Here is a 27344-nt window from a genome sequence, read left to right as displayed (position 1 = left end):
GTCCAGCCAACCCCTCTCTGACATACCGAGCCTCGGCTTGGCCGTCCAGCTGACATGCTAAGGCTATAAGATATCGAGGCTGGTAACCGGAAAGCCGTAGTAAACATTTGGATTCTGTGTTCTATGTGTATTATTTATAAAGTTTTCCAAACAAAGTATACAGAGAGTTTTGCTTGAAGAGGCACCAGAGGAAATTTTTAATATATATTTTTTATCACAGAACAAAAGTCTCAGAGCAAGGATATTTAAATATATTTTAAGAACAAAGAAAATTCAGTCTGCATTCAGGAAATCATTTACTACAACAACTTAATGCCGCTAATTCATTAAACTGCATAGTCAAGTCAAAACGTATGTCATTAATTGTCAAGCTGGCAGAGCATAGCCACCCCTCTCTTAATCCAGTGCTGTGGGCGCTTGCTTGTGGGCAGCGTCATGGAAATCACAAAGTTAGTAGAGTGACCTGTGGTGGACAAAGTTCCCTTACGCTCACTGGTTTTATAGAGAGGACAGACATAGATGTTCTGTGGTTGCGTCATATCTCTCTTATCCGCTGGAACATGAAAATTGGAAGACAATAAATAAATTCATGAGTTGTCATAGCAACATGTATCATCACCTTTAAGTTATTTTCTTGTTATAATATTCTGGTGTTCACTCACATGGCTTTATCCATATAATGGGGACTGAGTCGAACAGGATTCTGGGAAACTGCTCAGCTAAGACACCGCTGCAAGTAAAGAATATAAGCCTCAAAATAAATTTAATTAAAAGGTCAAATAAATGTTAGACGTATAATTTGTTTCCAAGTAAACAAACCTTTTTCTGTCCCATCGGGCTCCATCCAGGAAAAGGCCATGAATGTAGACTCCATCTTCAGGTGAGGTAGCTGTGGTATCAAACGGCATAACCTGCATAAAACAGCCAGGGGAAGATCACAAGCCAGTAGAAAGCCAGTAGAAAAAAAAATCAACCAAAACTCTCTGCTAGCAAAATATAAATGTGTATGAGATACACTATATTGCCAAAAGTTTTGGGACACCCCTCCAGATCATTGAGTTCAGGTGTTGTTTTTCAGGGGTTGGGCTCGGCCCCTTAGGTCCAGTGAAAGGAACTCTTAATGCTTCAGCTTCATACCAAGACATTTTGGACAATTTCATGCTCTTTGTGGGAACAGTTTGGGGATGACCCCTTCCTGTTCCAACATGACTGCACACCGGTGACCAAAGCAAGGTCCATAAAGACATGGATGAGTGAGTTTGGTGTGGAGGAACTTGACTGTCCTGCACAGAGTCCTGACCTCAACCCCATAGAACACCTTTGGCATGAATTAGAGCGGAGACTGCGAGACAGACCTTCTCGTCCAACATCAATGCCTGACCTCACAAATGTGCTTCTAGAGGAACGGTCAAAAATTCCCATAAACACACTCCTTCCCAACTCCATATTACATTCATGTGCATGTAAAGGCAGACGTCCCAAAACGTTTGGCAATATAGTGTATCTTGCAGTAGATACCTCATAGTCAAATGCAAGGAGGTCAATGGGGATGGAGTATTTCCTGGCATAGTTCTGCATGGCTCCTGTCAGGAAAGCTTGAGTAAAGAAGAAGCCAGACAGCCAGAAAACATGGGGCTTAGTCGTGTCATACCAGTCCTAAAAGAATGCAAAAGAAGGCATTTGCATGACTATATCAGTTACATATCCAACTTAGGGTGTATATTCCAAAGAGTCTTTCCTGAACATTTTCTTTAAATGCATCTGTTCTAACCTGCAGAAATTTAAGCCTAGCCAGTAAGTCTGTGATGTAGCTGCCCAGGGGCTTCAGACTGGGGTAGGAGCGCTTTGCCCACTTCTCCGGCACTTTTCCTACAAGCAGGCAGCTTGCTATAGCCTCCAGCTCTGCATCCATTACGACGAGCCCCTTAATGGCCCTGAGCAGGTTCTGCAGACTCACACTGATTGTTTTGCACAAGCTGAGGAAGAAAGGATATACTTAACATGACATACAAAAAAAAGCAATATCAAAAACATACATATTTGAGGCCCAGTTTTGAGGACTTACTTATTATATCGTTCCATCTCCTGAACCAGCACTGTGTTCATGCTCTCCTCGTACCGCACTGGGAATTTGGCAAGGGCAGCCTCGATGTTAAAGTTTTCTGGAAGCTTGGAATACGACAGCAAAATATTTCAATAAAATGCACGTCTTACATAATATACATTTATTACTACTACATATTATAAGTGATTACTTTAGACAGGATGTCACTGGCAATATCCAGCAGGTTGTTGTCACCTCCAGAACTTCCTCCCCCCTTTGAGCCACCTCCCTGAGTCAGGATCAGGGAGTCAAACAGGAGTTTGGTCTGCTGCAGGTCTTTAGAGATGTCCACATTCTCATGCATACCAAACACCTCTGGATGCTGGGTAGAGGGCAGATCCTGCAAGGATACAAAATCCTTTAACTTTACATATCTGTTGTGGGTTAGAAAAAAAACTGTAGGAATGTGCCGATCTGTGAATATGAGGTTATCCCTCATTATCTTACCCTGATAAAATCCACATATTCTTCATAAATGGACTTTGGAGGAGCATAGTATCTTCCGCTAGGAGAGAAGCTGTAGCGATGGTTCTTGATGATGTCCTTATTGAAGAAGTCAGCCAACATGGTCAGGAGAAGACGGCGGTCCCAGTCATCAGTCACCCGCCCACCGTAGTTACACTCTCCAGTCAGATATGTGATGGCCTCAAAGGGAACCTCCTCATACTCATTCACAAAGAGCTGAAGAAAATGGATACTGGATCAAACACAAATGTTGCTGCAATCCCGATTACTTCAGCAAGTTTTCAACAAACCTTTCCTAATGACTTTATTTAGCATGAAGAGTTTATTTACATATATATACTATTAATACAACAGTTGTTTACCTGCAACTGCCTGATGCTAATACGGAGATCTGATTCATTAAATCCATATGGAATGTTCCAACCCAGTGGTCCAAATTTCTTTCTTTCCTGGACAAGGGCATGGAAGAAGCAAACCCCATACAAAAGCTTTTCCCAAACCTATAAACACAAAAGGGGAGTTTGGTGTCATATCTGTGTATTTATTGTGACAATCTTAATGAACAGTGAGTGTCCACACTTACAAAATCTTTGTGTGGACATCCTGAGAAGAACATAGGGTCTGAGATCGGGTCCGATAGGTAGGACTGTAGCAGATTCAGCCTAAGCCCTGTGGGTGGCTCATTTGTCATCTTTACTCCGTTCTGCAGGATGGTCACTGGGAACTGTCACAGACCAATTTATTGAGAGAATACATAAAAACAGATATCAGACAAACAACATGGCAGTACCATCTGAAAATGTACAAGCTTTTAGAACAAGAATGAATGAAAGGAATAAACACCATTGGGGAAGGGTAGCTGGTGAGCCAGAGGCGGAAGTCTGGATGGCATGTGTCTGGGCTGAAGTCTTCACAGATCTTCTCGAGAGTGGGCATCCAAGATACAGCCAGGTGGCAGTTCTGTAGGCACACCCATGTACCTTCTTTCATGGCTGATTGAATCATCTTTACAGCTATAGGACCCTGACCCTGTCCAAGGGAAATTGACTTGAACTTTGTACCACCCATGTTCTTGTCATTTGCAAACTTCAGTAAACCTATGGGGGAAAAAATACCTCAGCAGTCAGGGGTGTGTAAGAATTGTGGGATTTATTTAGTCCTATATGAATTTGTGTAATTGTAAAAGGATGAGTTGATATCATGAGTAGTTTTGAACACCATTTCTGTTATAGGTTTAATGAAGTACAGTGCACAAGAAGAACACATTGTTTATGTGTCTGTTAAGCATGAATAGTCTTTGTCTAGCTAATGAATTAACAGTAACATTCTTAGAATTGTCTTATCAAAAACAGATAGAGTCTGCACAGCAGCGTCCATTGTAACTCCTCTAAACTTGTAGTTAAAGTCAAGGTCAGGTAGTCTGCTCAGAGCAGTGTTAGATATGTGGGAATCTCTAAGCTTAGAATCATTAACAAGGAAACGAGCTGGTGACTCTGACATACCCATGATGTCTTCTTAACATGAACATATTTCACACTGAAAAATGTTAAAAACCAAAACATAATGATAAGGATAAGACACCCATTTATATATTTTCTATTAAAGTTGAATGGGAAATAAATGTAAAATTAGACCTAATAATGTCCTGGAAAGTCCCAAACTTTCCACAAAAGAAAAATATGTGGAACTTATGGAGTTAGACTGATGTCATCATGTGTGATAAGAATCACGGATATAGACTCTGAGCTTCAAAACTGAAGTTTCGGGGGGTTGATGAGATGTTCCATGTGAGCACCTTGTAATTTAATGTGTGTTTAAATTTACTCAGCGCTGACTGCCATCTTCCAGTCTGAAGTATTTGGCTTTTTCCTAGTTAATTTAAGTCTGCTCATTAGACTGAGTTAGTCGGGTCAATGTGGTGATTTGTCAGATAGATTAGCTTCAGGAGAGTCTCACTTTAAACTGAATTATTATTGTTATTATTATTATTATTATTATTACCACAGAATGCATCATTTACATTATCACAAGGACAGTAGTGCTTACAGTAATAGACAGTACTTACTGGCCATAGGGTCTGCTCCAGGAGAGAGCACAAAAACCAGTGGAACTGTAGCATTAGAGTCACTGTAACTCTTACTTAGATCAAATGGAGGTGGCTCAACAAACCTTCTGCCCAGTTTGTCAGAAACGTAACTGGTAATGGCTGGTTCAATCTTGTTAATATAAAGGAGAGAGAAAATAAGTGTTATTAAGCAATATATGAGTAAAAATGTTGAAAATAAATATACTGTATGTGAAAATTAAAAGCATCTCACTTTATCAGGCCTGAGGCAGCGGTAGATAATCATTTTCTGAAAGTCATTAAGTTTGTCACACCATGGGCTCGGTAACGAAGTGTTATGAGGCTCCTTACTGTCATAAACTGGCAGAAAACTCTCAGGTGCCTTTATTACACTCTCTCTATATTCAAGGCAGAGACATAGAGGTATAACCTGATAAGAGTAGCAACAAACCTTCTAGGATTCATTAGATATATTTTTAAAGCAAGTTAAACCTACAAAGACGAAGAGATACAGACCTGAGTCCCTGCAGCCCAGGCAGTTCACTGGCTCGACAGATCTCATCCCAGCTCTTGTCCTGGAGCCAGCTGGGATCAGGATTGGGTACATCGTTCTGCAGACCCACTCCACCTGTTAGCAGGAACATGAACTCTGTGTACGTAATCTCTTTTTTAGCCCTGATTGAAACAGAAAGACGGTCACAAACACAGATTAAAAGGTAAGCACTGCTGTTTCAATATTCTAATAGCATAAAAAAAATGTCTGCTTAAAGTTGCTCTGACTTACAAGAGTAGATTACAGCAGAGGAGGAAGGAGAAGAGCAGTTTGTCCTTCTCGAAGAGAGAGCGACACACATTGCAGTACAGGTTGTAGGTAAAGTGGTCAGTTAGATATCTCAGTCTCTTCTCTAGAATCTTTGACTTGTTACTAAAACATACAGTGCATGATAATTAACATGTGCCAAACGAACAGAGCAAAAAGATACTTAAATGCTGCTCAGTTAATTCATTCTATCAGCATACCTGTCCTGTATGGAGTTTATATAGAGGTTGACAAACCAACTAAGTGAGTATTGATACATGGGGTCAATATTTGCCAGGTCTGCAATGCTGAAAAACAAGATGGATGAATGCTTGGCAATGGCTCTGTAGCCTTCCCTAGACTCTGCGATTTTGATTTCAGTCTTCTCTGCGATCTGAAAGGTCACAAAGATGTAATCAGTCACTGTCACAACACTGCATTGTCTTTAAAACCGCTGTTTCTCAGCACCCGACCTGCTGTTTCTTGGAGATCTCATTAGACATTATCTTTGCAGAGTCTAGGATCTGAATAGCACTCTCGTCCTCCAGTATATTCCCCTCAGAGGACTGTAACGTCTCCAGGATTTTGTCCTCAATCTCCTTCAGCTGCTTCTTATTGGCAGCGGATTGAAGAATGAGAGCATTCCTTTCCTCTTCCAACTCTGGCCTGTGAAACAAATGTTAAGGAGACACAATAATATTCAAGAATTTTGAGATAGCGTCTTTCCAAGACTGAGTATCTATGCTTCTCACATTATCCCTTGCAATGTAACAGTTATAAATTAGCCATGTACTCTGTACTACCTCCTATATTGTATGTATGCAATACAAAAAATAATAGTAATGTGTGTTTGTGCATACAACCAGTGATCTAAGTTGCGTGTGTCATTACCTCTCTTTAGCCACCACAATGCCCAGCAGCTGGTCCTCCAGACCCTCTGGAGTGATCATGAAGTTGAGCAGGGACACTTTGGTTGCCAGCTCGGGAAGATAATGAGGGTTTCTAAGCTTAGTAGTAATATAAAAGCGGAAATCACTGGAGTACTCAATCACACTCTCCCCCAGCCTAATGCAGTCCATACCTCCTACATTTAGACAACAGAAAACATAACCATGTTTCAGTCACTAGTACTGAACTCCATAAACAAACTTCTTGAGGTGATGTAATGATCTAATGAAAACACAATGCATATAATAATAAACTGATCATTTTATTGACACTAAACTGCAAATCCTGGTTTGATTTAAATTGGAATAAGTAAATTGGTGACATTCGCACCCTGTACCTTGTTTAAATATCTGTTTGAGGAGTAAGGGCTCGATAGAGGGGTCCAGTTCTTCTCCCACATTCTCTAACAGCAGCGGAGTTCCAAACTGTATACAGTTCTCCAGGGTCCTCATGTAGTCTGCATCAGTGAGTTTTATCACACTGAGATTGTTCTCTCTCTCAGAGTTTTTCACCCACTTGTTAGCCTGACCCTGTGGGTCAATCATCAAAGGCCTGCAAAGACATTCAGACATTTTAATATGTACTGAAGCCAAAGCATCAGGATCTGATCATTAAATATGAACGTTTAAATGTTTTGGTTGAAATTCTGTATGTGTAGAAGTACCATCTTCTGGAGTTGCTCACTATGACCGCATTGTCGATGGAGAAGCTGTCCGTGGGCAGTCCAGAGATGTTCCAGGCCCTGATCTTGATAGGGTCACCAAGCGTTTTACTCAGAGAGAAGTCATCTGAGGATGGGATCTTCTTGGACTGAATATGACCAAATGTATCAACTTAAGCAATTTTTTATAAGGTGGCTACACACACTGATTTAAACTGGCCAATTAAAACAACTTAGAGAAATAATACTGGACAGATGTTTAGGTGACTTTTCAGTGTTATTCACCTGATGCTGCTAGTCACCACATAGCAGTGATCTGCATATTATCAGGGGGTACAGTACCTTACAGAGCTTTGTCCAGTCCTTAGTGCAATCCAGGCGGAATCCAGCAGTGAAGGCTCCAAGGTAAGCAATTACACCAGCAGATATCAGAACGTCCCCTGTCAAATTATCATATGTGTTCTGAAGATCATCTGCAGCTTTAGACCACCTGAATAACATAAAAAATAAAAGCCTCAGATAATATACAGATTATAATTTAAAATGAAATGTCAAGTTCAGAATGAAGAGTCTTTCATAAATATTATCCTGACCTAGTCTTTTCTCCTCCTAAGCCCCCAATGAGCTTTTCAGCTCTCTCCAGCTTACGGGCACAGAGGTCCACCTGGTATTCTAGCTGAGCCTTCTCCTCAGTCTTCTCCTCAAATGTCTTCTGCAGGGAAGCCAAGCGGTCTTCCACATCTTTCAGTTCTGCTCTCTTTTGATTCAGCAGGGCCATGGTACCGGCCAGCGACTGCTGTGCCACGGCCAGATTAGCTTTCTTAGGAGCCACTACCTAAAAGAAAAACATTACAGTTTACAGTTTACTCCAGGATTAAGCATCTTACTCCAAAAGACAATAAATGATCTTAGCTGGGAAGGAAATTAAATAAATGGATGAATGAATGAATGAATGAATGAATGAATGAGTCAACAGGTAAGAGCGGTTTATCAGATTAAAACCAAATCCAAAGATGGATACATGCATCAGTTAGAGCAAAAAGAGTTCAGTGTAGATCAGTGATGTAATACATAATGTGTACTAATTCACTAATACGCACCTTTGCCACTCGGTCATAAACCTCCATAGCAGTGATCCATTTGCACAGACCCTCAGCTGCAGAGGAAGCCTTGGCCACTTTGGCGGGGTCAAAGTCAGGATTGGTCATAAACTCACTACGGATTTTGTGCATGACCGGTGCCTGTCACAAAGTGATATTATAACCACCAAAAGAATGAAAGTCATGGTCATACCAGTCTTCATAAAAATCTTAAAATGTACTTACAGGAATGTTGTCTTTGTCATATTCCTTCAAGTCCCTGAGGAAATTCATGTCACCTAGTAATTTCTTGCTGGGACCCCAGTAGTCCTCTACCTGTAGATAAGGACACAAGATATGTGGTTAACAAAGTAAAAGAATAGGTTACCAGGTTACTTTGCCCAATGAATTTGTTTACCTTCTTTGTTTTTCCTGAAGGGTCATTAATTTTGTCAGGCCTGATATCCTTCATTACACACACTGCTGCCATTACAAGCTTCACTCCAGATGGAGGATTTTTCATAGCTTTTACAATTGTGATGTCAGAGGGCTAAAAAAAAAAGGTTTATCAGTATATAAAAACGATCATGATTTTCTAAATTCTGAATTTAAAACTGATAGTGTGTTGGGGAAGTCTCCTGACTCTGATACCTTCAGAGTATTAAGAGCAGAAAGCGCAGCCTCCAGAGCAGGGATGGCCTCAGCAAGGTCACTCTCACACTCAGTCTTCAAAGCCTGTGCTTCATTTGCTTTCTGAGTTGCTGCCTCCTCATCCACACGTACAACTTTACTCTTAGCCTCCACTTCCACTGACTCGACCTCGATTACCTGTGACACAGCAACATGTTAACATGATTAAGATTTTTACCAAGCAAAAATAAACATACTTATATAGCAGATAGTAATATATTGGCTACTACTTTCACCTTCATTATACTGTTGTTTTCAATCTTGGCCTGTTCCAGTTTGGGCTGAAGATCTACAAGCTCCTTCTTCATTTCACTCACCTAATAAAATACAAACTGGCACTAATTTTGTCCAGAGCAAAACAATATAAATACCAAAGTGACTAAAATGCATTCTAAATTTGAAAACAATGATTAAATGTTAAAAAGATTAGTCATAAAAAATACCTGGGACTCAGCAAAAGCCAGTTTGTCCAGCCCATTAGTATACCTCTTCTTTGCCTTCATTACAGCGTCCCGTTTCTGAGTAAGGAGCATCCTAAATGCAGCTATCAGTTCCAAGTAGGAAGTGGGAGTCACATAATTATGGCGACCAAGCTCAGATAGAAACCTTGAAATATCAGAAAGTGATTAAATGTGTGTAGTACTAGATTCAGGTAAAGATCGATGACCTGGGTAGATATGATATTAGCTTTTTGATAATACCTTTTGGACAGATCAGTAGCAGAAGTATGGAAAGTCTTGCAGATTAACATAACTTCTAGCCGTTCGTGGTCACTCATATCTACAGTCTCTAAAAACTTGTTGGCCACTCGCTCCAAAGCCTCTTCTGGCCATGGCTATGAGGAACAAACTTGCACATCAACAGAAGAACAAGCAGCTACCAAAATACAATACATAAACTGCTCATCAGTGCCATTCCCTGCATTTACTACCTTTACAGCTAAATGTTCTTACCTGGAACCAGTTGATTGTGCAGCAGTTGATAAGCGATGGGAACTGCCTCAGGCGGTTCCTAAAGGCATCTCCAATAGGGCTGAATGCCACCACTATGTGCAGGTTCTCTCTGCAGCGGTTTACAAAATAGGCAAACAGAGCCAGAGGGCTAAACTCTAAATTCTTATTACCAGCCTGGGCTATCGGCCGCACTGCCTGAGAAACACACAAAAGAGGGCAGGAGTCCATTACACTAAGATTAATAATCCTTAATATCCCAGTAGAATAAAAATCCTCCATAGAATGTCACTGCTTAATATTCTTATAAAACACCTCCATGATCTCTTGCTTCTCATCCACAGCAAATAAGTTTGGGACCTCGCTGGTGTTTAACACACTGTCCACATCTTCTAAAAAGGCCTCCTCTTTTATCTGAGCATCTGTAAGCAGGAATACTGTCTTCTGGCCTTTCACACCTGCGTTCTTCAGCAAAAGCTGAGAAGGAGACAAACAGATCTTATCGAGTGGCACACCAATTGTTTTCATTGCTTTACATGGATGTGTCTGACTGGTCGGAAATCAAATATTACCTTAAGGTCATCTCTCCACTCATTCATGCCATAGTTTTTGGAAATCTCAGGCTGGAACAGAGTCATGCCTGCCATGAAGGCAGCCAGCTTTGTGATGGACTGACGACCACTCCCACCAACTCCCACCAGCAGAGCGTTTCCTCCTGGCTGCTTCAGCACACGGCTGATCCTGGACAGATGCTCGAGGACATAGCTGCCACACACAATACAGCTCTTTAATTCTTTAACAATGTCCTATATTTATATTTATTATTTTTATATTATATTTATATTTTTATATTATATTTATATTTGTGTATTAGGCTAGGCATGACTACTACCCTGTGAGGAAGAAGAATAAAAGACCTGTCTACTTGAAACTGACTTATAATAGAAGCCCTGGGGCTTTATTAATGTTCTGCTTCAGTATTCAAAATTTGAGTATAAATATATAAGAATACCTCAGGTAGACAGGTAAGATATTCTCCTGTCTGTCTCAATTTAAGACAGATGGTTGTAGATTTTAATATGGGTCATATGTTTGTGAATTTTAAGAATTGTCCTTAGGCATCCAATACAAGAAAGTCTTGATTAGTGAGTTTTCAGTTCTATTCTAAGTACAGGAAATATGTACAACAAACTTGTGTCTTTAGTAGCTAATAATAATATACTGACACTGTAGACAGATACTAGTCTAATTAATCTAAAACAGATATTAAACTAATTCCATGATCATTTCAAGTGCTCAGCTTAGTTTCATACAGAAATATGGACAGGAAAATCCCCAAGTACATGTTTTGTGCACATTTTTTCATAAATATTGTTTCTATTGCTCACAGTAATATTTTAAATAGTAGTTACCGAAAGATGACCAAGTTCATGCGGTTCTTGTGTGTCTGGTTATACTCTGCCAGCCAGGACTCCACCACCTGACTGAAGCTCTCTATGCTGGAAACCTCTGCGTATAGTCTCTCACTGGGATCCACATCAGGAGTCATGTAGTCTCCAAATAACAAGCTCCTCATGTCCTCCTCACACAGCTAGGACACAGGTTTAACATTTACAACATGCCCACAATTAATGACTAGGATTTTAATTCTGAAAGCCTGTTTGGTACTTACAGATTTTTTGTCAGATTTGAGGTGCTCAAAGACAGTATCAAAGTTTTCCTTAAAGTGTTCCTTTACAATGACCTTCATCAGTCCGTAGAGCCATGCTTGGTCCTGGTCATCCACCAGGCGATCATAGAAGACTCTGAACACCTCATGAACAAACAGGCGAATTAAGCAGTGCTTGTTCTGCAGAGATTCCTTCTTTAGCAGCAGGCAGCCCTGTACTACACGTGAGAAATCTCTCAGGTTGAATGTGTAATGAGATTTAGCAGGTGTGGGAAGTAGGTTTTGCATCGCTTTTTTATAAACCTGTAAAACAAAACACAGAATCTTATAATGTTATAAGAATTCAATTCTCACTCTAGACTAAGACTGCGAACCTACATAATCTCAATGACTGTACGGTTGTATGGTTTACCTCCAAGGTAGCAGAAACTATCTGGGTGCCTATGGAGAAACAGTCAGGTGGGAATCCATTGTTACGGAAGTAAAAGTTAACCACAGTAGAGAAAATTCGTGACATGGTTTCATCACTGAATGCATTGATGCTACAGATGTTAAAGTGGCGCAGAAAACGGGGGGTCACCGCATTCCTCCCACCACCAGGAGGACCCATAGCCGCAATCAGTTGCAGATCAACCAAAGTGATTTTGGAGGTGTCTTTTAGGTCGTACCTGAAAGTTCGACATGCTTTAATCATAATAAACCGTTCTTTAAGAAACGAATCAACAGACATAAATAGATCATTTCTTATCTAAAACATACCAGTTTCCATGGTCAAAATACTGACGAAGCAGCTCGACAGGAGGCTGTGCACCAAACACTTCCATGGCTGGCATGTTCATATCATCCACAAAAATAATGCATTTCTTTCCCATCGGAGGTCCGAAAACTCCCTTTCTCCTCTTATCGAGCCTGGACATAATTATGTTCTAGAGCGGAGATGAGAAAATTGTGCTCCATTTTTTTTTTTCGACATGGCAACCAACATGGCTGGAGATCTGATTAGACGACTCTCCTTAGAGAAGTTTATCCTGGCAGTTACCTGAGTCTGGTTAGCAGTGGTGCGAGCTGAAAAGTTAATAAAGAATGGAAGGTAGTGGTCCTTGTCCAGGCTGTTCATCAGCTTCTCCTTCACATAAACAGACTTTCCAGTGCCAGTGGGACCGACAAAAAGGAGAGGCCTAGGCCATGTAGGAAATACAAACAAAAACACAAACTATTAGCATTAAAAATAAAATGTCAACATGGCATACAAAATGCAGTGTTTCAATATTCAGCGCACCATCTAGACCATCAAAATTTGCCAATGAGTTATTTTTTTTTATTAATAAAACCCCTACACTTACATTCCATAATTAATGCAGAGGTCCATCAGGTAGGTATAGCGCACTGTGTCTATTGTAGGGACAATGATGTCCTGCACTTTGGTGTTCTTGTCCCCTAATGTGACATTCTTTATTGATTCATTCCACTGAATCCAGCGGCCTTTCCCTTTGAACTAGCACAAAAAAAATTGACATGATTCAGGGTGATGCACCTTTCCTAAAAGAGCCGTTGAGCTGTCTCTGAAAGACACATTGAAGACACTAATGCAAACCTCATAAGAATAGTCATAAACAAGGCCCTTTTCATCGAAAGGGCATTCCCATTTTGAGACAGCAGCAGGGATGGGGTGCTTGTCTGCTTTTCCCATTAAGATTTCCCTCAGAAACTGATCGAATATCTCACGGCTGTCTCCATCACAGCCTCCACCAACAGACCAGACCAAAGAAAAGGCAAAGGCAGCCTGTGTAAACAGTTTACATGGAGCAAGACACATTAAACAAATAAATATGCATGAAGTCATATAAGACAATCCACTGTAATGTCAGATAAAATAGCTATCAAATTTCAGATCGTTTTAAAAAACAAAGTTTAAACTAAAAGCATTTCACTCACTGCAGCAGGTAATAGTTTGATATTTTATATTATTATATATCACGTATTATATTACAACTGATTTTGTATTTCTCACAAGCTGCAAATGAATACTTGCCATGATCCACGTGCGAATATTCTTGTTTTCAGGATCTTCGTTTACAGGTTCCATAAGAAGCATTTCAAAGAGTCGTGTAAGAGACACAACTGTATTACTGTCACTGCTGGACACAACCTCCTATAACAGAAACAGATGACCAGGGCTGCTTTACTGAGCAATCATTTTGTAATCAATTTCTATAGTGACTCTATAGTGAAATTCTTCCCTTAACTCCAAAACAATGTTAAGTTATCTTAATCCTAAAACGTCAGGTCAGTGCAGGTCAGCAAAGACACACCTACCTTACAGTTTTTTCTCAACATCCTGAGTGCTGGGGGGATCAGCCAATTAAACAGCTCCAGCAGGATTGTGGAATTTTCCGGGATCTGAAGAGGCTGGGGTAGAGTTTTCAACCAGGACGACACCAGAGGAGACCATCCCAGCTGAGACGGCTCCATGTAGATCATTCCACAGCGACTCACTGTGGCAGGCTGGAACAGAAGGGTCAGTGCTCTAACGTGTGTCAATCTGGTCAGCAAATCTGGTTAATAAACCTTTACAACTAAGATTTACTCTCATGTAGTATATAAGACAATACAGTTCCACTACTGGTCAAGAGATAAGTAGTCCAGTTATCTTACCGAGGCCTGTGATAGGTCCATCGCTTCAAAAATCAAACTCATTTGATTGGACATCTGAATAATTTCTCCACTCATGAGGCACAGCTGCACGAGAAATATCGATTTGTCACCTGATGATACTGTTTGATAATACATATAGTTTTTCTGTACGATTAAACCAATTGCAACCTGACATCTATAGCTAATACTACATTAAAATCTTGCCTTTTTGTTGTCATCCAGCACAGTGTTCATGCTCTCAATCCACAGTGTGTCAATTGGTCCATCAAACACCACCCACTTCCTGTCTGGAGTTCCAGCTGAGGCAAACTCCCGAAATGTATTTGCCACAATCCCATCAGTCCACTGAAAAATAACAAGCACTTATACAAGAAACATCCAAGAAATGAACCAATTTTGCATACTGAAAAGGCAGATTACCCACCTCATGAGACACTGGGTCAAACTGACCAAAAAGCTGGCCCATGGTAATGGATTTAGGATTAATTGTGATATATTGGACTTTCTCCTCTTCATTGTAACCCCTCTCGTTCATAAGTGTGAGCGTGTCAGCTAAAACATGGAGCACTTTGGTTTTACCAGCAAAAGGTTCACCAACAAGCATGAACCTAAAAAAGCAGTATATTATCAATCTGAAGGTTTTCCTTAAAGTTGTTGGTGTTAACAAACTTGGTAGAGAGAGAGAGAGAGAGAGAGAGTGCAAACTGCAAGGCTGCATCTACTGTTTTTTAATTAACTGTTCTAGTTAATTGGTCATGAATAGCACGCATATATCTTATTTAGCATATTAAGTTTGGAAACACCTACCCATGGCGTACAATCATCATCTCATAAGACTGGATAATTTTATCCAGGAAGATTTTTACAGGCTGGACATTGTGTTTTATACAGCATTCATGAGCACAAGTGAGAAGGAGCTAATGAAACAGAACAAATAATTACCAATAAAAAACTAGAATAATGTACAACATCATGATCTAAACAAACCCCTAAGTACTCACCTGATAGTCGGCTGTGGGCAGAGAGATTCCGGGGAAGAGGTCACTGGTAATTCCATTAAATAGCGGGATATCATGGGAGAGAAACTTGGGCTCATTCACATCCTTGATGGACCGTAGAAGCTAACCAGTAAAAATAGCATGTGAGTCTTGACCCAAATAGCACAGTTTAATGATTTAAATATATTAAGGAACACTATCCTTCTTTTCCCTTACGAGAATATCTTCATTTTCATCTGGAAATTTGAGTTTGAGGTTCCCTGCTGCCACCAGTACTGCTTTAACAGCTCTCATTCCATAATCATAGTGAAACTGGGAGGACAGCTGCTCAGAGCACAACCTGTAGGTCATTACTATCTTCACTGAAAGTGGTTTGGCATTCAAGAAGCCATAAGAATACAGGGAGATCTCTGCAATCAGAGCATAGTTGGGGACCATCATTGCCACTGTTCTGAACAAAACCTAGAACACACACAGGAGAAAGAACATTTATCCAGAACACTGCACAGAAAAATCAAAGCAGCCGTACAAAAACTAAACCAGCCAGGTTCTTACTTTAAGATTATCAGGAAGCTCTGATCGTCCTGCATATCCAGGGTTCATGGTGATGGCTACAAAGCAGTTGGGATTGAGGCGAAGCTCTGTACCTTCAAAATCAAAAAACTCCAGCTTTTTCTCAATGGCTTGCTGAATGCACAAGATCTGCTGTGCCACCACAGAAAGCACCTCCAGCTCAATGCGGTTAAACTCATCAAAGCACGCCCATGCCCCTGAGGATGCCAGTCCCTTAAAGAACTGTGAAAGGTAACAGAAACAATGAGAAACTCAAAGTAGATAATATTAAACTAGTCAGTGTAAATGTAATAATCCCTCGTTTAGATCCACCATTCAGTCTAAGAGCAGCTCTACTGACCTTCCCCATGGCTAGGTAGTCAAGTCCATCAGAGCAGTTGAACACTACACACTGCACAGCAAGGGCTTTGGCCAAGTCTTTAGTGGTCTCTGTCTTTCCTGTACCTGCAGGGCCTTCAGGAGCACCACCTAAATTCAGATAAAATGCTCCAATCTGCAACAGAGACATGAAACCCGAATCAATCTAATGCTGATTTCACAGGTCTGTCAGTTGTTTTTATAATATTTTAATAAAATAAATAAATAATTGGTTTTGGTGTTCTGGTTTACCAAAGTTCGGTAGCATCGGTCTGTTAAAGGTGTAATGACCAAACGAGGTGAATTTCCTAAATACTCATAAGCATACTTGACATCGCAGTTTATTATACAGACGCGGACATTCTCGTTTGTCCAGTAGTAACGCAACTGTGCTAGCCACTGGAAATCTGTCTCACAAGAAACACCTGAAAGAAACAAATAAAATGCATAAGAATCAGAAGAATGTTACAGGAATGGAACAGCAATGGTAAATGACAAGTAAATAAAAACCAGTTACGGAGTAATGTCAGTGTGCAGTCTATATTTAACTCCCACTAACTAAACCCACTGATCATTGACCACTGAACACAATGTCCAAAAAAAGTAACTATGAGAATTCATTTCTGAATTAATATAAACAACCTTTCTGGATCATTTCCATAACAACATCACGGGCATGCACATCTATAGTGACCAGTGCTCCTAGAGTAGTACGTGTCTGTTTGGGGAGTTTTCCTCTGACCAGCTCCACAATATCATTCAGCTGGCTCTGCAGCTGGTCATAGTAGTTCTTCAGACCCTGTTATCGAAAACAAAAAACACTATTTAAACAAATTTTCTTAAAAAATGCGAATGCTGTATTAATTGCAGTGAGCCTTTCCTTACATTAATTCCACTCCTGATAGCTTCATGTACTTCTAGGGTCCAGTATATTTGAGAGGTACAGAGCACCACCTGGCCTGGCCAGTCACAAACCCACTGACTCCTCCTGGACTCTGGGTAAGCCTATGATACGGTATAAAAAGGTAAGAAATGAAGCTGGTAGCAATATATATGTAAAATTAACAGTACCTTCTTTCAGGAGGTAAGCAAACTGAGAGAAGCAATGTCACAAAAATACTTCCACATGTACCGTGTCGCTTTATATATGCTACAAGATCAGCTATAACATTATGACCAGTGCCAGGTGAAGTAAAAAAGACTGAGTATCTCCTCATCATGGCCCCTGTTAGTGGGTGGGATATATTAGGCAGCAAGTGAATATTTTGTCCTCAAAGTTGATGTTAGAAACAGGAAAAATGGACAAGCGTAAGGATTTGAGTGAGTTTGACCAAAAGGGCCAAATTGTGATGGCTAGACCACTGGATCAGAGCATCTCCAAAACTGCAGCTCTTGTGGGGTGTTCCCGGTCTGCAGTGGTCAGTATCTATCAAAAGTACCCTTTAAGTCCTGTAAGTTGTAAGGTGGGGCCCATGGAGACCCTATGTAGGCCTAGCCTTGCAACATACAGGACTTAAAGGATCTGCTGCTAACATCTTAGTGCCAGATCCCACAGCACACCTTCAGGGATCTAGTGGAGTCCATGCCTTCGAAGGGTCAGGGCTGTTTGGCAGCAAAAAGGGGACCAACACAATATTGGGCAGGTGGTCATAATGTTATGCCTGATCAGTGTATAAGTGCCAATCTCTCCTCTCAAATCATCGGCCAATTTTTGCAATACACTGCAAACATTTGTGTTTGAGGTCAAAGGTTGAATATCAGGTGATAGATAGTGATTTCCTGATATTTATATCTAGATGTGTTAAACTAGGAATCATTTAAGAATGAACTTTAGCAGACTGAGCTCTCACCACAGTTACTAACAAGATATGACAATGGTATTAAGTATGGAAATAATTGTTGTGGGTGGTTAAGGTGTGACTAAAAAATAAGTGGTCTTTTACAACAATTGCATAGATTCCAGGTGTGATTTTTGGCATCTGAGACTCCTTAAGAGAAAAAGTATTTTTGATGAAAGAGATTTTCTAGAACATAAGCAAGGAATATGCAAAACCAATATTAAGTGTTATTTACTTTACATTGGACAAAATAATTGGGTGGTCTGCCACCAAAGGTGCCCATTGTTTAACACACTTATATGTAAGTATCAGCATCTGACATTCCAATCTATCTTTTCTTATACATTTGCTCATCTTCAACCTGAAAGACTTGGCCTTGCATTCCAATACTTTCGGAGGAGACCTCATAAATGTGTGTAAGTCACAGTGCCAACTGACATACACAATACATTGTTCTGCAAAAATTTGACTATGTCTTGTGTATGTGCTTAAGTATGGGCTAATAGGTAATAGACTACATTTCAAAATCTCACCAGTCTGGCACGGTTAATGACGTCCCTGACACTCCGCACCATCATATCCTCCACCTGCACGAGCCACTTCTCCACCGCTCCTCGTGCCTCTGAAGTGGAGATCAGCTGGATCAGGCCCACACGCTCACCCTCACTACTGTACATGGCCTGGATGTCTAAGTTGGGCAGGAAATCCAGCTTGGCAATACCCTCGAAGCACTTCTTCAGGTGAGGCTGTACATGCAGAGGGTTTTTGGTTTCAGAGAGGATCTCCAGCATTTCGTCATTTGAAAGGAAGAAAAAACTGTTGGAGAGAAGAAGATTTTCAAAATCATTTTAAATAACTGAGTTACACTGAAAATTAAAGTCAGCATCATATAACAAGCCTGCAGCTGAAGCTACCGTGGAAAGAATAGTCTTTTCTTCTCAAGGTAAGCATTTAGCCCCTTCATAATTTTGTCTAGAAGGTTATTTGAGTCCTGAAGCTTCTCAAGTAATCCAGGTAGTGAAGTTGCTGGTAAAACCTGCAACACACAAGATCACTTACTGGAGATGAAAGTCAAAGGTAAAATGTTGTTTTGGGATGATACCAGCATGCTCTCCTTACCCTTGAGTCTTTCACACAGTGTCTCATTACTTCCTTCCAGTTTCTGTCCACCATCTGGAAAAGACGTCCCTCTTCAGGCATCTGCTGCATGATGTCCTGTGAGCTGAAGATGGGCTCCAAGTAGAGCCACTGGACCTGTACCTTCAGCCACTCATCTATGGTGTCCTGGATGTGGAGCAAACGTTCCTCCCAGGCCTAAGCAACAACAGTGATCAATACTTTCTATTTATAGTGCAAAGGATCCAGATATAGACAATGCAGAAGACTGCAGACTGCAGACAAAGCCAAATGACCTTGATCTCAGCCTCAAAGGGCTTGATAAAAGGAGAACCCCTCATGGTCTGGGTTTTCACTATCTGGTCATCCAACATGGACTGAATTTCATCCACTGCAGTAAGGATAGACACATCAGACTCCCTATATGCGTGATGATGGAACGACATGGCGTCCCAGGCCTCCACCATATTCTGCATGGCCTTCTCCAGAGAGTATTCCTGTACACAGCAAAAATACATTTTTCAGTCATTTATTTTAAAGTATAGCTGAGATACATGAGTGCTTTAAAGGGAACTGTTTAAAAATAATGCAGAATATATTGTGTTAAAACACTTAGAGATATATTTATGAAACATTTTATATGGCAATGCCAGATTATGGATTTCCAATAAATCGAGTATCTCACTTTGCTAGCAGCTGCACTGATGGTCTCAAACTGTTCCATGTAAGGGGTGAGGTTCTGTTTGAGGACTTTACGGAGTGTGCTGCCTAAGTTGGGCGTCATATCATAGTTCACAATCTGTGACATCTGTTCCCAGTGTCGAACCCTAATTCCAGGATTACACAGTATGGAAACTGTTGGGATGTGTTCCTGTATACAGAAAATTATCAAACATTTTAAACGTGCCATCCCATGTCATGCTATAAAAACTCAATTGTTAAAGAGAAGACAAGAAGTAAGCAGGAGCAACCAAAGAGCATAACAATTAAAATGACAATATACAGTAGAATTACCCTACAGCAGTAGTTATTTCTGGTGTACCTTGAATTCCTTCAGCTGCTCTATGACTCTGCAGCAGACCACAGCAGCAGCACTTCCTTGCTTGTCTTCATCTTCTTCTTCTCCAGGCTGTCTCTTTACTGCAGCCACCTTTTTTCTCTCTTGCTCAGCCTTCTTCTGTTTCTGCTGGAAAAACTTCAGACTCTTGTAGATTTCTCGGAAAAACTCCTCCACCTCCACCTCCATGCTTTCCCCATTCAGATCTAAGAATGAGCCATCCATCCACCTAAACATGATTAGAGAGAGAAGATGCACAAACCCTCAAAAGATAAACTTATACACCGAGCTGAATCTTCATAATAATAAGAATGAAGAAACAACACACTGAGGATCGACCAAACCTCTTCTCAGTGCGCTGCCATTTTAGTACAAGCCCAAACAGCTTCTGATATGGCTCGGTGTTCTCCTTGATCATATCGACCTCTGGATAAACAGTTAGGTCCCATTTGTACAGAGCCTCCTCGTTGTTGATGAAGACAATTGACTCCTCAATTTCTTGAAGCCTCTTCTGCACTGTTCTGACATCTATCACATACTGAGCAAGGAGACAATAGCTCTATTAATAATTAGAGTATGTGTTTTGTAGGAGATGATTTGTTGTTGTTGTTTTTTTTACCTGTTGCATCATATCCAGTTCTGAGCATTCTGCAAACTCCTCAGTCCTCCGACCAAGTTTCTCCAGCTCCAGCATCAGCTTCTCCCTCTTGCCTAGCAGCTCCTGCTGTCCTTGCTCCTTGGCTTTTTCCAACACCTAAGAGAGAGGTATAATCACATAGCTTTCATTAATCACATTCATCTTGTATTAAATCTAGAGATCTCTGGCCAAATCTGAATCATCGCTAATGGGCAAACATTACCTGGTCACTGAGCTCAAAAACTGGATCAATATTCTGTGGCCACAGCAGTACTGTTGCATGAAGCTCCATGTCTTCTGCATCGAAGATGTGTACATCCAGTAGGTAATTTAATCTATGAAGTGTTTCCTAGAAAAAATATCAAATAATAATTCCTTTTTTATTATTTTTACAGTTGTTCACTGTATAGATGAAAATAAAATGTTAAGAACTCACCATTATCTTAATGTTGAGCTCTTCTATTCCCTTGGTTTTGGCATGATTGATAAAACTGATCATCTCCATCATGCCTTCTGTTGTGTTTGGGTTTTTTATAGCCTTGTCCCTAATGATCTCAAACTCTTTACAGATTCTTAAAAAGTCAATACAAAAACATTGAAGACTTTCTAATAAACTAAATTTAAAAATTGAACTATTAAATATTGAGAGGGAAATACAAAGAAATGAAGTCTTACTGAAGGCATTTCTCACGATGTGTGCTAATCAGGTGTGCCAGAAGGATCTGAGCAAAAGACTGCGCTTTCTTCACCAGCCCTTGTTTGAGTTCCTCACAGTCCAAGTGGATCATGTCAAAATGAGCCACCAACGGGAGGCCGGAGATCTCTTTGGACAAAGCATGGAACAGCTCCACTTGCTGAGATAAATCGTAAAGGTCAGATACACAACACATTGCAGAAGAACACGCTAACTGAAGCTATGTTATATGTTTAATTCTACCTCAGTATACTGATCGAAACTGTGCTCCTCCTCCATAAATTTCTCTACCAGATCCTGTGCACTCCCATTGACTAGCCAATCATAGTTGTCAACTACAGAAAATATGAATAAATGAACACACAGGTCATCATGAACTGCTCTGCTAATATGAAAAAAGCTAGTACAAAAAGTAAACAACTATTAAGGTTAAGAAGGAAATGCTCACAATAATACTGAAAGTGTTTCGCGGGAGCTTCTAGGTTTTCACGGACTGCGTTCCTCAGTGTAGTCTGTGCCCATGTGACGATGTGGTCTGCCAGTTTAGCATCGACCACTGAAGTACTGGCCCCATCTAGCCATGACTGGACAGTCTGGACTTTCTGTGGAATGGTAAAATGCGTTATATACAGACATTCTTACATGAATGTCTTAAACAGCGCATTAGAAAAAATTGCAAATTGTCCATTTGTAAACTGGCTCAACTAATCTATTAATTATTGATATTATACTTATGAAGGTGAGTCAAATAAAAACCTTAAAAGCATGACATAGACTAGAATTGATAATCTGGACACTCATTAAGCAATAGAACACTTGTTTTGAACAAAATGGGGAATGTGTAGAAAAATGAACATTTATTTGCAGTAATCAGTGTAAAAAAGGTTTTCATCCTACATCACACCTTGGTTGAAACTATGCAAGATGTGTAAAGAAAATCAAACCATAACCTTTTCACACCTGCAATGTATTGATAATCGAGTTGAGAATCTCTAACACGGCCTCTTCAAGATCCTGAAAGCTGGGATAGATGTCCATCTTCTCGTCATCAAAGGTCAGGTCCATCTTGAAGAGGGGAAGCTTCTGTTTGTTGAGGGGTTGGAACAGACTGACAAACACCTCCACGCTTCTCTCAATCAGAGCCTTTAGCTACAAATGGAGAATATCTGTTATATCTTATCCAAATCTAATCAGTACTGAGTAATCAACAACATTATTGATGGGTTCCTAGACACACCTGATTGGAGAGAAGTGCTGAAACACAGTTATGAAAGGCATGAAGCTTCTCTACTTTGATTCTCTGCACTGTTTTCTTACAGGTGAGCAAGTGGATAACCTTTGGGAACCAGGTGTTCATGAGCTTCTCCTCCATTTTCTCACACTCCACAGACACTTTGTTCTTTAGGTTCTCACAGTCTATGGGCCCTCTAGACCTTTATATCACAAATACAGTTGAAAGGTCAACAAATGGACCAGTAGAATTCAGTAGTTTTTCATATAACGTACATATCTTACAAAAAAAAAACACAGATCAGCAGACTGGTCAAATGCCTTACAAAAAAGTGATAAATTTTTAACACACAAGCATTTATAATTCCCAAAGAGGTGAAAATATCAAGACAGGCCATGGGACCAGGAGCACAACTTCAGGTATTGATGTAAACAACCAAATTTAAAAGATTATAAAAGTTAACTCTTATGACCTATTGGATGGAACAGGTGAATTTGAAATGATAATGAAATTGATATTTATATAATATTTTTGATAGTATGAATAGGTGTGTGATACGATTTTAATTTACTCAAAAAATTATCCAAAGATGCTAAACGTCATTGCTTTTAATAGAAAGGGTTAACATTGCTGGCTCACAACGTGCCTTCAATATCAGTTCTGAGCCCATGTTTCACACCTCCCCATGGGTTTCCTCCAGGTTTTTTCATTTCCTCCCACTTTTAAAAAACAATGATGGACGGCAGAATCTAACTTGCCCCTAGATGTGAATGAGTGTGTATTTGTGTGCATGGTGCACGCCTAACAGCAAGGGTTTTCACGGGTTTCAGTGTCTTGTTTTTGTGTTGTCTTTTTGTACCTATTGTTTTTGCACTGTTTTGTCTTGCTCTGTTTGCACCTAGTTGCACCCTTTGCACTTTATGTGGCTAGGACAAAAAGCACTGTAGCACCAGGGTCCTGGAGAAACGTTTCATTTCACTATGTACTGCGTCAGATATATGTGGTTGAAATGACAATAAAGCTTCTTGAATCTTGAATCTTGAATCTTGAGGTGCGACTGCAACCATGACACGTATGAGGCAGTAATTATAGCAGCGTTTAAAATGTGAGCTGCGATCTGAAAAAGCAGTACCTGCAGTCTGAGATATCACCCAGGAGCAGCTGAGAAAATGTCATGTAACAGGTATCCAAAAGGACTGGCATTACTGGGTGTAAGATGTGCAGATTCTCTTTAATCTTCTTTTGATTCCTGATAAAGTTTTTATGCCATGGCCTGCTGAAATCAGTCCTAACAACAGAAACAATTTACAGTCATTGAAATAAATCTGAGAATCCTTATGTAGGTCTTTGTTTGGGCTTAAGGGGGCATTATTAGACTCTAAAGCACTCACCTGGATGCAGGTAGTTCTTCCACGGGATCATCTGTATCCGTCTCTGGTCTCCGGAGGACATTATCAACTGAAGAAAAAGGCATTATTAACAAAAAATAAACTATAAAATAAAAACAAGCACAGTTCTGTATTTTAATAATGGACACTTTCAGTAAAGATTTGTTTTTATCAAATTATTCAAACATTAGGATAATTATTCAACTGTGTACAGTAATATTCTAGCTATTCAAGTCCTACTGTTGATGTATTCCGAAACTTTTGACAATAAGAACAATTAACATTTTTTCTAATTAGAGTTTGGATTAAACTCCATTCATAGCCATTGGCAGGGCTAATAACCATAACAAGCTCACAAAATAACTATAACTTTATTAATGATGGATTGTGATTCTTTTCTCGGCTCACCTGTGAACTGGCGCATGGTGCTAAAGTAGTCCTCGCTGATTTCCTTGCACAGTTCCTCCAGCAGCTCTGTTCTGCCAGGTCCCAGCCGGAGCTGAGGTGGTATACGGCCCACTATGTTGTCCAGCCACTGCTGCTGAATGGGAGCAATGGGTCTACTTTTGACACCCTGCTTTAGGTTCATGTAGATCATCTGCAGACATGCAGCATGGACAGATGTGAGGGATTATTGTTAAAGGCTTAGCTGAAAATCTGTAAAAGATGTACTGTAGAATAACAGAATAAACGGTACATACATGTTGCTTCCTTGTTTCACTCATCATCTGTTAGAAATGTTTTGTGTTAGATATCAATAAAAATCAAGAAAGTACAATAATATTTAATGTGAATGTATTGAAAAAATAATTCATACTGTTGAGGGAAACTCAGGTTCACAGTCTGGAGGATGCACTGAGGCTGTTTTGTTGGCCTTTCTGTAGGCTTCTGCAGCTCTCGTAACTCTGAAAAGACCGCAGAGAATTAGAATAACGAGGGCTGAACTGTCTACCATTAGTGGATGTTACAATACTGTTTTAACAAATGTCGATCATTTTGATCAGAAACCCATTCTTATCCATGTCACATCATGGACTAATTAACATTAACATGCTTTTTATCCAACAATACAGCTGAAATATACTATTCACTGTATGGTCTTTATGTTTGGATACAGTTTACCTAGAGTACTTATATCATTTTAAATGTACTTTCAATAAACCCTTTTATTCCCAACATTGCCAAACATTAGATGTGACTATTTAGTATTTTTTTGTTATTTCAGGCTTCTGTTTAACTTTGTCCATCCTGGAACTAATCTCTCACCAGTTCTAACAAAAACGTTTTGCTTATAAGAAAAGATCATAAGCAGCTACTACTGAGTGGATCGGGTTGAGGTCAAGGAGAAGGTTTAACAGAAGCACCATCGCATTTCGCCTTGCATACAGCAGAGAGCAAATCACACACCGCTCCTTTAAACACAAAACTACAGCTAACACTCACATGATCTTACGAATTTCATCCTGCTGTTCTTTACACCTGTTGTAGCGTAGAAGTCTTCTCCGCACATCCAGTCTGTGCTCTGGAAGATTGGTGTTTTCCCGTTCTGGAGGGGTTGGGATGGGATGAAGGAAGATAGGCTTCCCACCTTCCATCTCTAAGGCACGCTTACGTGCTGCTGATGAGTTAGGCATTTCAAACCTCTACCAAAACAAAAGAAAATGTTAATGTTAAGTTATAAATACACCGATCAGGTATAACACTCTGAGCAGTGAATAAGACTGATGATCTCCTCATCATCTGTTAGTTGATGTTCCCGGTCTGCAGTGGTCAGTATCTATCAAAAGTGGTCCAAGGAAGGAACAGTGGTGAACCGGAGACAGGGTCATGGGCGGCCGAGGCTCATTGATACACGTGGGGAGTGAAGGCTGGCCCGTGTGATCTGATCCAACAGACGAGCTACTGTTGCTCAAACTGCTGAAGAAGTTAATGCTGGTTCTGATAGAAAGGGGTCAGAATACACAGTGCAGGACGGGTCAGGGATGTTTTGGCAGCATGGCACCAGGATGCACTATGGGAAGAACGCGAGCTGACGGAGGCAGTGTCCTGCTTTAGGCAATGTTCTGCTGGGAAACCTTGGGTCCTGCCATCCATCTGCCATACTTTGACACGTACCACCTACCTAAGCATTGTTACTGACCATGTACACCCTTTCATGGAAACGGTATTCCCTCTTTCAGCAACATATATGTGTATATTATATGACCAAAAGTAAGTGGACAACTGAGCATTACATATTCCATTCAAAAATCACATAAATAATTATTTTTAAAAGAATATTTTCAGGTTACAGAATGTAGAAAAATCTAAAGGGTGATTAGTATAACACTTCCATCTTTCTGTTTCAGTAAATATGTCGCGTAATAATAATTCGCTTGAAATTACACCGATCTTTTAGACAAACGAGTAGTTAAAATCTTCTTTTTATTCGTATCTATGAGCTATGTAATAAAAAAAGGGGTTTATTACCTGTTGATAGTTTTCAGTTTCAACTCTAAACTGGCTGAAGTTCGGTGCTGGAGTTGACTGTTGCCATGAGAACACAACGGGAAGTATTATTGGAGCCTGAAAGGCTGTATACCAAATCGCGCGTTGCTGCCTACACGTGCACTACAGGAAGCGTTCACACACATGCTGTTTCTCCTTGAATTTAGTGCACTTCGGTCTAATTTATTACTATTTGAGATACAGCCTGAATTCTACTGCAGCGATAGCAGGTGCTTATGCCTTTAAGAACTGAGTCGTTGGTGTATGAAAAAGGAAGCTGCAGCATTATTTCTCGAATTTTCCGAATCTTTCTACTAATAAAATAATTATTCATCAGTTGAGTTGATGTAGAATTGATGTACGCAGATGAGAATATTTAATTAATTATTCGTTAACATTTTTAAAAATAACATTCAGGTTATATATATATATATATATATATATATATATATATATATATATATATATATATATATATATATATATATATATATCATAATAAAATCGCTAGACTAATAGCATAGACATTGAACCTGTATAGTTTTTCCGACATATCATTATGTGACTTTAAAGTGCGTTATTCATTAAACTCTATAAACAATATTCCAGATTCGCCACAAGGGGGAGACATTCCTTTATGATGAAAATGGCGTTAAACAAGACAGTCCTCCATAAACCAATAAAATTAATTAAACACAAAATGTTCTACATCTTTCTATTCACTATTAATTATTTCACACCTAAAGAAAAGTGATTTATGGTGCACTAAAGTGTATTTTAATACACTATACTGCCAAAAGTTTTGGGACATCTGCCTTTATATGCACATGAATGTAATATGGAGTTGTCCCGCCCTTTGCAGCTATAACAGCTTCAACTCTTC

The 27344-nt window shown here is 39.9% G+C and overlaps 1 protein-coding gene across 1 annotated transcript; it reads right to left on the bottom strand.

Annotated features, from left to right (window-relative positions):
- Positions 1-18: 18 nt before the first annotated feature.
- Positions 19-26527, bottom strand: dnah12 (dynein, axonemal, heavy chain 12). Its single transcript, XM_058409546.1, has 74 exons — positions 26444-26527; positions 25418-25617; positions 24792-24879; positions 24676-24702; positions 24383-24572; positions 23978-24044; positions 23719-23874; positions 22593-22788; positions 22316-22504; positions 21804-21957; positions 21599-21690; positions 21337-21515; positions 21098-21233; positions 20885-21010; positions 20644-20778; positions 20369-20562; positions 20010-20253; positions 19653-19838; positions 19264-19464; positions 18971-19165; positions 18766-18887; positions 18385-18667; positions 16899-17018; positions 16656-16812; positions 16266-16438; positions 15997-16149; positions 15639-15878; positions 15300-15545; positions 15087-15206; positions 14893-15002; positions 14510-14693; positions 14290-14430; positions 14086-14169; positions 13747-13935; positions 13463-13582; positions 13025-13213; positions 12774-12925; positions 12470-12608; positions 12190-12356; positions 11843-12098; positions 11434-11733; positions 11174-11352; positions 10334-10526; positions 10077-10238; positions 9765-9959; positions 9513-9646; positions 9255-9417; positions 9048-9128; positions 8773-8949; positions 8540-8671; positions 8368-8457; positions 8143-8283; positions 7636-7877; positions 7385-7532; positions 7046-7191; positions 6719-6933; positions 6325-6517; positions 5907-6099; positions 5655-5827; positions 5419-5559; positions 5151-5309; positions 4888-5032; positions 4635-4785; positions 3413-3666; positions 3153-3293; positions 2932-3069; positions 2552-2785; positions 2256-2444; positions 2066-2169; positions 1772-1976; positions 1519-1656; positions 820-911; positions 663-730; positions 19-553 (listed from the first exon to the last, which is right to left on the bottom strand). Exons 2-74 carry the CDS (start codon positions 25606-25608, stop codon positions 360-362), a joined length of 11901 nt encoding a protein of 3966 aa, XP_058265529.1. The 5' UTR covers positions 25609-25617; positions 26444-26527; the 3' UTR covers positions 19-359.
- Between the last annotated feature and the right edge of the window lie 817 nt (positions 26528-27344).

The sequence above is a fragment of the Hemibagrus wyckioides genome, linkage group LG15 (assembly GCF_019097595.1).
Source record: "Hemibagrus wyckioides isolate EC202008001 linkage group LG15, SWU_Hwy_1.0, whole genome shotgun sequence".
Classification (NCBI taxonomy): domain Eukaryota; kingdom Metazoa; phylum Chordata; class Actinopteri; order Siluriformes; family Bagridae; genus Hemibagrus; species Hemibagrus wyckioides.
The sequence above is the reverse complement of the archived record's forward strand: the minus strand, read 5'-3'. Positions and strand labels throughout refer to the sequence as shown.

What these genes read in the sequence shown, in the direction of transcription:
- dnah12 (XM_058409546.1), bottom strand. Translation starts at nt 25,608, where the DNA reads ATGCCTAACTCATCAGCAGCACGTAAGCGTGCCTTAGAGATGGAAGGT. An exon ending in ATTGTGGTGGCTAAAGAGAG is followed by an intron (nt 6,100 to 6,324) that starts GTAATGACACAC and finishes TTTGTTTCACAG; the next exon opens with GCCAGAGTTGGAAGAGGAAA. An exon ending in GAGATGGAACGATATAATAA is followed by an intron (nt 1,977 to 2,065) that starts GTAAGTCCTCAA and finishes TTTCTTCCTCAG; the next exon opens with CTTGTGCAAAACAATCAGTG.